Source organism: Amphiprion ocellaris, chromosome 13 (assembly GCF_022539595.1).
Source record: "Amphiprion ocellaris isolate individual 3 ecotype Okinawa chromosome 13, ASM2253959v1, whole genome shotgun sequence".
In the NCBI taxonomy this organism is placed as follows: domain Eukaryota; kingdom Metazoa; phylum Chordata; class Actinopteri; family Pomacentridae; genus Amphiprion; species Amphiprion ocellaris.
In genome coordinates this window covers 32863633-32877495 of record NC_072778.1, presented here as the reverse complement: position 1 = coordinate 32877495, position 13863 = coordinate 32863633, and the positions used below count along the sequence as shown (strand labels likewise).

Sequence of the window (13863 nt, the reverse complement as noted above, 5' to 3'; positions counted from 1 at the left end):
TCTCTGCAAGCAACGTGTAAACAAACTGGCATTTAAAGGATTGAAATTCTGAAAATGACTGAACATTTGGTGGTGATGCTCAGGACTGAAGCTAGTTAAAAGATCTGAGCGTGTGAAATGTATAATATTTTTGCTGCAGTTGTGTTGACACAGACATTTTTGGCCTCTAACAACAACAAAACAACACTTTTTTTTTCAAGTGAGGCACAAGGGTTTCACAAAAATAAGTTGGCTTCATCCAGTAACCATGAATCACAACCAAACACAGTTGTTGGAGTCATAGTGCAGACCTGTCCTCCAACATGGCAAGAGGTTTGGATGGTTTAACCAGCTGTTGCTGGACGGTCAACAAATCTGCTGATGATGCCATCACAGTTTGTGGCAGGCTGATGGTGAAGTGGCGCTGCCAGTGAGATGTTTTGATTTTACCAACACATAAATGTCTGTAATTTGTGAAATATCTGCAGAAATGGACCACAGAGAAGTGTTTAATAACAGCCTCTTGAACAGATATTTAAATAGACATGTGGGACTTTGTAGTGCTGTGTAGTAATGGCTGACAATATTAGTTAACAGTGCAGAGCATAGACACATCCTTTGAATATAATATTTTCAAGAAATCCTGCTTATAAGTCACCACAGTTTGCAAGAATTATATTATACAACTAAACTGTATTCTCATCTACTTTTGAAAAGTGCATAATTTAGTAGGCGAGGCTTCTAGTCTGAAAGATGAAGGTTATCAAATTAAAGAGTCTATGTCAACATGGTGGGATATAACACTGGATATTTATAAAATGGAAGAGATGACAGCATTTGTAAATAAAAAACAAGATTGGTTTGTAGCATGTTGAGAAAAATGGGTTGTGTATATATAAATTAAAAAGCCCAATTTAATTTTGAGTCTAAAAAATTAAAGACAATGTAATGGTCACTCCCTAATGTCCATAAAGATGTTCATGTTTCTGTTAGTTTTATTTTATTTTATTGGATGGGAAATTGTCTTCTGAAAAAAGAACAATGATAATATTGTGCACATGCTGGCACATGTGAAGTGTACCCATCACTAAAAATCTGATAAAACTGAAAAAAAACATTTTTTTAAAGTCTAATATATGATTGCTTGGCTGAACAGGAGCAAAGCTATAAAATAAATGAAAAAGATAGGTTGATTAGAGAGTTTGTCTTAGTTTAAGTTTTCTTTTCACCTAAAGTTTGGTTAATTTAGGCACTAAACTTAACTTTGTTCGGTTAAGTTGGTTAAATCGGTTGATTTGTCATCTTGGTTGACACGTTCACAATGAGAACTACATGTTAGAAGACTTGGTTAAGTTTAGGAAAAAGTACAGTTGGAGTTTGAATACAGCCCTTTTACAGCATATTTGAAGCTAATCCTCGGTTTCTGGGTCACCAAGGTAAAGAATGCCATCCCATCTAATACGTGATTGGTTGGCTAAAAATCACTGACAGTAAAGCAGTAAAATAAATGGCAAATACATGTTAATTAGAGATTTATTTGTGATATTTCACACACGTAACCTGGCAGACGATATGTTCCCCTTAAAGCATAATTGATGATGCAGTTTCAGCGTATAAGAGCGTAATATTTGGGAGACAGGGTTGTTATGAATTTTTCATAAAGACCACACATAGAATGTTAGGGTTAAGTCAGATCATCCTCCAGATACAGCCTTCATTTAGACAGGCAGTGTTCCATCAATCATCACTCCGTTGCTTTTTGTGCACGTGTCTGGTTCTGCATTGGCATTCTGTTGACAATATGAGGATGTTTGAGTAATGTTGGAGATATAAAGGTCAAAGTTCTGTTCTGAGGAGAACACTATAGAACCATGGTGGCTCTCCGCACTCCCTGTTGTGAGGTGATAACCCTCTTTTACTTCGCTTTTATTTCACCAAAACCCTTCTTTTAACATCTCGTGAAACAGTGCGTCGGTGTGTGTCAGCAAGTCAAACAGTCAAATGAGCATGGAGATGAAGGCCATTTCATGTACTTGTGCTTGGATGTGTGTCAGTGTGTCTGTGGTGCAGGGTTTAAATTCGTGAGCTCAACATAAAATAGAAAAAGCACTCAACCTCCCTGACAATCCCCTCCTTTGCTTTTTAAATCAGGTTTTACAAACACCCTCCACTGCTCCGTCCACCCATCCATCCTCTCCAAACTCCAGATTTCAGTGATTTCACTGGTGTACAGAATCAGTATTATTCCCACTATCAGTTGCTTGGAACATGTAGTATACTGCTTACTGTTAACATATGCATTAATTCTACCCTGTTAAAAACAAAGCCAGTGTTGTTTTTGCTGTACCGAGCAAAGGATCTCTCGCCGTTGTTGTCACAGCGGCTGCAATATAATGCATGAGCATCTAGGTTTGTCTTCCATTGTAGTTAAATGAAACAGTGTGGAAAGCCTCCAAAGTCACTACTGGGAAGGAGAACATCTGCTAAATGGTCACATCTCACTCTCAGAAATGCAGCTGAAACAGACTTTACCTGGTGTGTGCATCAGCGTGTGTGTGTCTACGCCTGCGCCCATGTACGCGTGTGCTTGGCAGTGCAGAAACTCTGGCTAACCCCCTCTGTGCTTCCCAATGTCCTGTCTCTGAAGAGCTATGACCATTAAGCAGCTGTTCTCTTCTAAAGCCACGGAAAAAAATGAGAGAGCTGCAAGAATGCAAATGAGTCTCGGTATGCGCCAAAACTTCTCCGGAGGGACGCACTGTTAGGTCAGACACACACACTAGCGCATACAGTACAGTGCATGTGCTGGCGCGTGCAGTTACAATTGTGCACTCACATGCAGCTAGGTTAGCCTCCCTATTATGTAGTGCAAGGATTCTCTTGAGTATCAAATGATCGTGCTGTAACTACATTTCTCTTGGAATTGCAGAAGAGAGGCTTTAAAGTCCAATACGTCTGATTAAACAGACTCCAGGTACAGACTTCTTCCACTGTAACTACCTGTCTCCAGCAACACGTTCCTATTTGTGTTACAGTTTCACAAAGTGCCTCCCTTTCGCACTGTAATTGTTTTGCTCTATTAGGATGTGAGCGTTATTCCGAAAAAAGGAGTCTCACACTGTGAACTGAAACAAGGACATTGTTCTAAGGACACATGCGATGTGTTTATAAAGCGCCTCTGCTGTGTTGCTGTCCGTGGTGCTGAAACCAGTCTTCAGGTGATAGAGCACGGTGTGCGTGTGTTGTGTGTGTGTGTGTGTGTGTGTGCGTGTGTGTGTGTGTGTTGTGTGTGTGTGTGTGTGTGTGTGTGTGTGTGTGTGTGTGTGTGTGTGTGTGTGTGTGTGTGTGTGTGTGTGTGTGTGTGTGTGTGTGTGTGTGTGTGTGTGTGTGTGTGTGTGTGCGGATAGAGGAGACTTTTTTCTTGCAGAGAACAGCAAGATAAGCACACAGCGCTTTGTTGATCTTCATGGGCTCATATGATTCGTCAATGGAATGAGTGTAAAAATGTTGAAATGTTGACAAACGAATGAAAATGTTGACATAGAAACAACAGCAGTTCTTTTTGTTGTTTTTTTAAAGCAAGGTTTCAACTCAGTTGTAGTGAAGTGCATTACTGGATTGCTTCCCCTCTTTTTCCCTGAGATGTGATAGTGTATACGGATAGAGGAGACTTTTTTCTTGCCGAGAACAGCAAGATAAGCACACAGCGCTTTGTTGATCTTCATGGGCTCATATGATTCGTCAACGGAATGAGTGTAAAAATGTTGAAATGTTGACAAACGAATGAAAATGTTGACATAGAAACAACAGCAGTTCTTTTTGTTGTTTTTTTAAAGCAAGGTTTCAACTCGGTTGTAGTGAAGTGCATTACTGGATTGCTTCCCCTCTTTTTCCCTGAGATGTGATAGTGTATAGCAGAGTCAGCCTCTGGGTAATGAGAATGTATGGTGAAACGTAAAGGATTTGATGCGATTCTTTCTTTTTTTTTTCCTGTGCCCTAGTTTTACTCATACGAAGACTTACACTGAGCTGACACCAGTCATTCTTTGCCCTGTGGATGAAAGAAATGTTTTCTTTTTGTGCCCAAAGATGAATGTTTTGTGTTTTGTGTTTTTTTTTTTTTTTTTGAGGTGGGGTGGGGTTTGCCTTTTGTGGCACTTGTGCATGTACTCCGTGCACACCCTGCCTAATAAGAGCTTAACCTTATTAATCACATTAGTGTGCTGAGGGTGGCTCTGGCGACACTCACACATGCCTACAAAGACACACTCACGCACACACAATCAGACATGCGCACACAGACAGAGGCATGTCAATCTGTCATTAGTTAATAGCTCATTAGCACAAGGTGATTAATTACTCTGGCAGGGTGTGGGGATGACAAGGATGGCGGGGTGAAGGAGGAAGGAAAAGGACTATAGAGACAGAAAGGCTTTCCACTGAGGGAAAAGAGCCAGAGTTGGAGTGGGGAGGGTGGAGTGAAAACAAGAAACAAACAACAAAAAAAAAAAAAAAGGGTAACCTCCTCTTGCTTCCCGTAGAACGGTTTCACCACTATCGATTTCTGCAGAATATGCTGCATGTGAGTGTGCGTGCAGGGTCCACCTTCTCCTGGAGGTGTTTTGCTGGGCTGTGTTTTTTCTGTGTCTCACGGGGATCAGCTGTAAAGGTTAACTAGTCTTTTCTTAAGCTTTCAGCCTCATGACAAATGACCATGTTCAACCCACGGGGCACCTTACAGCACACCTTCCCCTATCCCTCCCTCCCACTTCGTTGCTATCCCTTGGTGTTTCAGTTCAGGAGGCAGGTAGAGGGAGGAGAAACAAGAGGAGGTAGGTGGATGGGAACAGGCAAAGGGAAAGGGGGGGAAAGAACAAGAAGTGTCACTGAGTGAAGAAAAGAATTGTGAAGTGAAGAAACAGCAAGAAATAAAGAATTGGAAATATACAAAATAACACACTAGGATTGTATAAATTGACACCTTGCGTTTCGACCTGCATAGTTTGAGATTTAAAAAAACCTGTTATTAACCTCAGAGTGTAACAGGGAGATAAAGAGTGAGAGGAAGTGTAAATCTACATAAAAGGCTTAACATGCAGAGGTTTTATTTCATCTCATGCTTCTACATGATCCTCGCACACCTTTGCCTGCGTGACCTTTCCATGTGCTCTCTTTCATCGTTCCTTGAACATATTCCTGCTCTTCTCTTTACATCCTTTCTGTACAGTCTCATGTCCTCCATACTGAATTACAGCAGGTTGAATTGACTCTCTAGTGAATCACAAAGAGTGGGAGCCTCTCTGTAGCCCACATATACATCCAATATATATGGTTATACAGATATGCCAGGTATAATGATGTTGAATGGCATTGATAAATAACCTGCGTGAGAAAATGTATCACTCTGCGCTCACATGTGTGCGTACGTACATGTGTATGCGCGCAGGAGTGTGTGTATGTGTGCATGATGAAGTATTACAAGGTGTTTTCAAGAAAGCAATTTGTTTCTGTCTCAGATGGGTTTTTTATCATGACAAATCGACGTGAACCTCATCTAGAAATCCAGCGTCTCCTCCCCGCGCTCCCTCCGATTCTACCTGGGCCGCGCTCTCAACTTTAATACGATGAAGTCATAACCATGAGCCAACCCCTCCTCCCCTTCCTCCCTTCCTTCCCTTCTTTCCTGCTGCAAATCGACTCTCAACACCTGTGTATGCAAGTGTGTGTACCGAGGAGGGAGTATCTGGCCCTGTGTGTGCCGCTCTTGATCTCCGCATGCATATGTGTGAGCATGTGTGCGTGGTCACACATATCAACCACATATGTGCATGTCGGGGTGCTGCGGCGCGTCGTGCACGAGTCATTGTGGGACTCGTTGAGGATAATAGATGCGTCGGAGAATGTCACATGAAGAAATGGAAAATGAGGCTGACAGTGGTCCTCTGGAGTGGTGGCTCCAGGATCGTCCTTTACCTCTCATCCTATCCTCCCTCTGTAGTGTAACACACACACATACAGACACACACACACACACGCACACTTGCTTTGTGTCAGTTATGGCTTTTCTTTCGAGCAGCAATTTTATAACTACTCTTCAGCCTGTGTGAGTGTGGCCATGTGAATGTCTCTTGGATCACATTTATTTCTGTGACACTAGTATCCAAACTTTACTGTCCATAATGTTAAAAACAGAGTAAAAAACACCAATATTCCAGATTATTTTAGCATTAACTGACTATCTTAAATATCATTCATCTCACTGATGCTGAATTATTTCTAGATGATGAAGAGCTTTGATGATGCAGGGCTGTATAATGTCTTATAAGTGAGTTAAGTGATGTGTCTGGATGCATACTGAATGCTGATTAATGTGCGCAGTAATGTGGGATTATGTTAATATTATAATAGCATGATGAGCCGACTGACCTCGGTCTTGTGCTTCATATGTGACAGGATGTCTGCCCTCTACTGGGCAGCGTGAGGACCTTCAATCACCTGGTAACCTGCTACCTGAGCTGGTGGCTGGAGTCTGTGAGGGAGAAAGAGGAGAGAAATGCATCTTTGTGGCTTTATCTTGCTGGCTTCATGCACAGTGTGCTGTTTATGTGTGCCTGCGATGCGAAAAAATCCTTTGTTATTTATCTCAAAATGAAAATGATTCCTCCTTTTTAATCATGTTTTTATTCTGTGAGGTTGATGTTTGGTTGCAGGGTGAGAGTTTGCTAAAAAAAAAAAAAAAAAAAACATATTTCTGTGGCTGCCATCCTCCTGCTTTGTTTGACATTGTTCTGCTCCTGTTTAGGGACATTGTGTGGATGTGAGCGCGCCCATGTGAGATCTGACATATTACTGGCTTCATCGCCGCAGTGTCCTCTGCCCTTCCTCCCTCCTTTCCCGCTCCGCATCCCTGCTCCGCTGCCTCATCTTTTCTCCTTTTAACCTGAGCCCTGTCTTTTCCTCTCCTTCCACCTTGCCTCAACTCCTTTCTTTTCCTGTCACCGCCCACTCGCTTGTATCTCCTATATATCATTTAATCCTTTCTCCCCCCATCTCTCTCAGTCTCCCTCTTTTTTTCCCCCGCTCGCCTTTGATGTTCATGCTTTGTCACATTCCCATGATTCTGTCACTCTTTCACTCCAGAGCGCTCGTGGGCTCCATTGCGTGTTCCCGCCCTTGTTGCCACCTCCTACCTCCTCCTTCTTTCCACCACCACGCTCGCCCTCTTTCACTGTCTCACCCTTTCCTCTTTTTTCCTCTCTCCCTTGGCTCATTCGTTAGCTCCCGCCGTCATCCTTCCTCCCCCTCCATCTCGGTGGTGCGACGCTGCTCGGAGAGAGAGAGAGAGAGAGAGAGAGAGAGAGAGAGAGCGGGTGTGTTGAGTCTGCTCTCAGTCTCAGCTGTGGGCAGATGGAGGATGGAGCCACAGCCACATCTCTCCTTGTCTTCTGCTCTGCCTGCCACAGGCTGAAAGGCACTCTCACTCTCAGTGTTTCCTCATCCATCCATTCCCCCCCAGTGCCCGAACTGGCCTTGATCTGTGACGGATTGAGCAAAAAAAGAAGGACTGAGGACTAGAAAACAGGAGGGAGACAAAAAAAAAAGACCTGCAGTCTCCTGGAAAAAAAGCAGTGCAGGGCATTGCGCTCGTCTTTTCTTTTCCCTTTGGTCTTTTGGTGTGTGGCGTTCATCTCTGCAGCAGTGCAACAGCTACACGTGTGCTGGTGTGTCGATCCACAGTGCAGCGCGAAGAGTGTGTGCGTCCTCCTGCTCTATCGCTCTCCTCTCTCTCCTCCTGCCACGGCGCTCAGGTAGCGGATTGTGGCTTCACAGAGCTGACTGAAAACAGACAGAGAGGGGAGAAGAAAGGGGAAACAAGAGTGAAGAAGAACAGCGGCGAGAGGGAGAAGGCGAGCGAGCCGGCGAGCGGCAAGGACTTTGGCAGGAAAGGGGGGAAAACAAGGGGCGCGAAAGATTGAGAATCAAGAAAAGAGGACTCTTACGGGAGCAGAGAGGAGTGGAGCGTGGAGGAGAGGAGATAAGGGTCGAGGGTTAATCAGAGAGAGCGACAAGTACGGAGCGATGCATCACGCAGGCAACACAGGAAGAACCAAGACCCTCTCTCATGAGACAGGTAAGACCCCGCACATACTTCTTTGTCACTACAGCGATCAGATGGCATTGTGCTATATTCTCTGTAGACAGCACTGTACGGAACAATAGAGCCACGCTGCAACTTGACTGTAGCCGATCCAGCCCTATTTCTCCTGCTGTGGATGGACACATGCGGAATTTGAATTATTTCTCATTTTTCCAACTTACACATCTTGAATTTTAATGCCTCGCCATGATGTAGGTTATATACACATATGATGGCGTGTGTGTGCGAGAATGTGCGAGTTCATGGTGGAGGCGGTGGTGGTGATCAAACGGCATACATCTGAATAGAACTTGGCTTTGATGTGCCCTTGAAGTTGAGATTGGCATCCGCAAATGCCAGTATTGCGATTGTGAATGTGTTGGGTTTTTTTTTTTTTTTTTTTTTGGTCATTGATTTGAAGTTAGTGCAGTGCATCTTTGTGTGTCAGGCCCCCCGCACCCACCTCAGCTTTCTGGTGAGCTCGTTCCAATTGATGGTGATTACAGTGATTGACAGGTGGCTGATGGGAAGAAATGGTCGCAACACGGGTTTCCCCTCTCCCAAATCAATCCATAATTTATTCATGTGTGTGTCCCTCAATATTTACAAGGTTATTTTGAGGTATTTGCCTTTTCTAATTCAATTCTGATTAATTGATTGGATATTTAGATGTGATGGGGCTTTTCATTTGAAAATCAAAGCGGCGTGTAAATTGAGCAGGTTGTTTTAGATCAGCGGGGGTCATATTTAGCGGGCCGTATTGTCTCACAGAAGAATCTGACCTCCGAGGGAAAAGGTTAAGTGTTTCTTCAGCATGCCTCTGTGTCTGTATCCGGGTGTGTATTTGTGTTTGTGTGCGAGTCATATAATAGTTCTTTGATTGCTTTGTGGGTGTGAGGGGACTGCTAGGACTCGTCAAGCTAATCAAACAGTTCCCACAGACAATCACAACGTGGCACACACCCCTCTTAGCAGCTCTGACACATCTGCCTCCTATCTGAACAAACATTATGAATTTACAAGCTAGACAGGCATAATGTGCTGTTCTTTTTTGTTTTTTTTAGAAGATAAAGGCAACATTGTCTAAGGAAATACAGGCCTTTGACAAGCTCACACACACAAACTCCCTGAACCGCCCACACGCATACACTTGCACACAAAAGCACCCACCAACACACACACATCTGTTATAGGGATCCGGCCCAGCGGTGGATAAATGGGCCTTTCTGATTGCTGCCACAGACAGGACGTGATTGGCATGGCAGACCAGGGAATTAGCCATGGTTTCCATGGTGACTAATTAGGAGGGTCCTGACTGGTGGGTTTATGAAGACAGATGACAGATCGGGTGGCTCACTTCCTGCTTTACAGATCGGGTGGTCCCATTGGCTGGCGGGACCCCCTGCCGTCTGAGACAGACAGAGCCTCTGCAGGCCGCCATCCACGTGTTCAGCTGTCACCAAATATGCAGAAAATTAAGACAGATTTCAATCTGAAGATTAAATTTGTATGAAACACTGATGTGTGTTTTACGAAAGTAAACCCACCTGACTGACCCCATATTTTCTGTAAGATTTGCTTTGGTTTGATCACACTGATAGGTAAATAGAAGCCTAGTATTTCTACATTGCTCAGCCAATACTTCACACAGTAAACACCACATGTGCTCCGCTGTAGGCTAAACTCGCCCTAGACGTATGCATATTTAGAGACTCATTCAGAAGACACCCCTTTTATGCGACAATAAACAAGTCAGAGAAGCGCTCACACACACACTCGTGCTGATTATGTAGCTATGGGGCATGTGAGAGAGAAATAGGTGTGATTGGGTCCATCTGTGGCGGAGAAAGAGAGAGAGACACAGGGAGAGCTCCATCTGTGGACACCTGCCCTTCCTCCAGGCTACCGTCCCTTTTTCTCTGAACTGCCAACAAGATCTGTGGTTGCACAGGTGCATGTGCGTCTGTGTGTGGTTTTTTTTGTGTGTTTTTTTGTTTTGTTTTTTTTCACAAATTCGAGGATGGTCTGTGTGTTGCTGAGATGTCTGAATTTCATTGTGAAGAATTTCACACTGTGTCGAGCCGATTTCAAGCACACTGGCAAAAGCTCAAATTCAAAAGAGCCTTCTCAGTGGAAAAGTAAATGATAATGTCCTCTATTACTTGACAGACATCTGATGTATCAATAATTTACATATATATTTATTTGTTTCAATGCACAGCTTTTCGTGAGTCATAGCTGGCAAAATATAGGTGTAATTTAAAATATAATGATGGCTGCATTAGGTTGTTCCTTCCAGTGTTGTGCAGGTTTGTTTCCCGGCATGAGGCTTAATTGGACATGTTATTGTTAGCTACACCTGTAATGTTTTGCTTTTCCTGCTGTGACTAATTAAATACAAGTCACAAAAAATGTTTAGTTTTTTTTTTTTTTAAAGATCCACAAAAAGGGTTTTTTTCTTCTTCTTCTCTACAACCAACATCTCTACTACCAAGTGATACTTGCTGTACCATAAATAATAATGCTCCTGGACACGAGCGCTCCAGCCTACAACACACAGTCGGACACCTTAAAAAACACAGTGCCAGAAAAATGTTGCAATAACAGGTAGAAAAGAGTGAGACTTCCCTTCGGTTGCACTCTGTCTTGCCTCTCTCTCCCTTTTCTCTCAGTCAGGCACCAGCTCCACCTAATGGCCTCTACAGGTACTAAGGCAACACACACACACACACACACACACACTCAACATTCAGACTGGCTGACATGCACACACACGCTTTGATTAAAATGGCTGGAGCACGGTTCCAAAGATGAGCGAGGTAGTTAGGAAGCCACTGAGATAATGGCCGTGATTATTTTTTTTCCTTTTTTTTTTTTCTGTGGTCGGACGCTATTTATTGGAACACAACCCCTCCACACGGGGAGCGAGGCAGAGGGGAGGAGAGGACACAAAAGGAGAGGTGATTGGAAGAGGCACAGAGTGGGAGAGAGAGAAAATAGCAAAGCGATTGAAGAAGACGTGCGTGTCACGGCTAAACAAATAAGCATGTGTGGGAACAGATGGTAATAAAGTTCTCTGTTACAAGACTAGTGGCTCGTATGCGCAACACACACACACACACACACACACACACACACACACACACACACACACACACACACACACGTCGACACACACAGACCCGCAGACGCACAGCTTGATTATGCAGAGTATTGGGCCGTGAGTCATTAAGACTTTGCCTCGGCGAAGCTGACTCAAAAGTGAGCAACGACAGTCATCTACAAAGGCCGGTCACTAGCAGTCATCTCTCTTTCTCCCTTCCCCGTCTTTACTCCGTCCATCTGTCTCTGTCTGCTTCGCTCCCTCTCCTTCTTTGTTTCCACCTATTTTGGCCTCTTTACTGACTCTTGTATTCTCTTCACCCACTGATTCTTCCCTTCGTTCTCCATCACATTCAATTCCTCCTCTCTGTTCCCATCCCGCTTTAGGAAAATGAGTTTTCTCTCTACTTTCCACCCTATCTTCTTAAAGCCAAAATGTGTGTAGAAGTTTGTGTGTGTTGATGTGTGAGGGCGATGTGTCCTCAATCACACTGAAAGCATTTGTTTCCCTCTGCCAGGGGAGATAGATTATGTATTTCACTGCTTTTCGTCGCATTGGCTTTTTTTTTCTCCCTCCATCACGCGTTTTGTCCTCCCCACTCAAGGTCATTTGGAAGATTGCTTTCAGGCCCCCTGTGTCCTCACCAACTCGCCATGTTTTATTGTGTGCATGGCCGTCAGTGGTGGCGTATAATGCGTTTGTGCATGTTTGAAATCGTGAAATTACGGGTTGTGTTTTGTCTTGTTCAGTCTGTCCCGTCTGTCATCAGGTAAGCGGGAATGTGGTTGTGTTTGTGTGCGCGTGGCTCGCTGATGGAAAGGCAGTCAGCTTGGCAGTCGATCTCAGTTTTCAAGTCGGTTTCGAAGAAAAGCAAATGGGGAAGGAAGGGAAATCGTTACGATTAAACACAGCTGATATTAAGACGTTCGGATCTTGGAGTGTTTTTTATTGAACATGCTTTAAAAGTGAAATGTTTCAAAAAGGTTTCCTCACAAATTTTATAGATGCATTTTCCTACGTAAATATTTAATGTGTTTATTGATTCCTCTGGTGTGTATGTGTGTCTGCTATAAAGTGTGTGACTGGTTTTCGTATGGACGGTTGGAGGTATTAATTTTCACAGTGGTGATTTGGGTGAGTAAAGGGCTGGCAAGCTAACTGGCGTTCTCAGCATGCTTTTGAGTGTGTGTGTGTGTGTGTGTGTGTGTGTGTGTGTGTGTGTGTGTGTGTGTGTGTGTGTGTGTGTGTGTGTGTGTGTGTGTGTGTGTGTGTGTGTGTGTGTGTGTGTGGCTGATCAGTGAGCTGGCTGGTTTTATGCTTCACTACCCTGGCTGCTCATCCATGTGTACCATCTGCATGTGGCGCTGCCATGTGTGTCACCTATACCCCAACACATCCCACTCCTCTCATATCTCTACCCATCCCTCCATCCACACCTGACACTGTCTCATTGTCTTCTTATCTCGCCGGCTTCTCTGCTTTCATTTAAAAAGCTAATTTATAAAAAGACAAGGAAAACAAAAGCTGACATCGCAGTTAATTTAAATCCTTTCACTTACTTTACGCTGCATATTAATAACCAAGAATAATATTTATACATGGCTGTTCATCATTTTTATTCACCTTTTAATTTTCCCTTAAGCAACAAACCATCATATCCCCAATCAGTGCAGCTGGGTAGGATGCAGCGTCACACCATTTGTTAGCTATGCAACACTAACGCTCTAAGTGATCGATCCATGCCAAAGCTAACTATGAGACAGATGAAAGTGTCACAATTACAGTCAGGCTGAAGTGATAAATTGATCCCTGCGTTTCTGCTGGAAAGGAGTTTTTGTCTTAGAGACGCCATCGTTCATCTACACAGCCTCATTATACCTTCTGGTGTTGCAGCGACAGCCGTGACTCATTGACTCATCACACTGTTGTTTGTAAACTCGGAACCCGACTAACCATTCTCCATTCCATTCTTCATCTTATCTAATGTTTCCCGTTTCTCTGCTATCGCTGCCTCTCTGCTGCTGCTGCTGCTACTAGCTCCCGTCCACGTATCCTTCTCAGCACCTCCCTTCATCTTTAATATCCTTCTCCCCAAAGCACTGACTCCAGCTTCCTGAACTCTTCACCTTTTCTTTTGTTCTCTCGCCTGCATCTCTTCCTCCCTTCCACTGAACACTTTCCTCAGGTCTGTGTTATTAACATAAAAAAGGAGGAGAGACTACCTTTTCCCTCCAGCCCAGACTGAGTCACTCTGCCCTGCCAGCTACAGGCTGCTTCCCTGGCTGTCAAGTCGCCGCAGATGTGAAACCGATTTAAAGGGATGGGGTGAGGACAATGGCTCGTGCGTTACAGAGGCTTGCATCCAGCAGATATAAAGAACTGTGCTGCTGCTGAACAGTCAGGTAGATCGCTGTGCTGCTTCTGGAGCAAAAATAGGTCAAATATAGTATTGTTTCACAAGCACAGAAAGGGAGCTGTTTCTGCTAAGCAATAGAGGAAATGAGCCTACTCTTGTAAGTGATGCTATTCTATATTTGCCCTTGTTGTGTCAGGGTAAACCTTATCGAGGTAATTCCCAACCATGGGGAGCAGTATTTGAATAATGGAGTGGCTTAATGCATAAATGGCAGTGGGGTAAGTGCAA

General features: G+C 43.9%; 1 protein-coding gene across 16 annotated transcripts in view; it reads left to right on the top strand.

Moving 5' to 3' along the window:
- Positions 1 to 13863, top strand: part of tenm2a (teneurin transmembrane protein 2a) — a 225268-nt gene that overhangs the window by 96247 nt on the left and 115158 nt on the right. For 2 of the 16 annotated variants that reach the window (XM_055016452.1, XM_055016451.1), the window contains exon 1: positions 7366 to 8110. The exons of the other annotated variants lie outside the window; for them this stretch is intronic. In XM_055016452.1, coding sequence (XP_054872427.1) covers positions 8059 to 8110 — 52 coding nt within the window. In that variant the 5' untranslated portion in view covers positions 7366 to 8058. Of the gene's footprint in view, positions 1 to 7365; positions 8111 to 13863 lie in introns of those variants that run through there. 16 annotated transcript variants of the gene reach the window in all.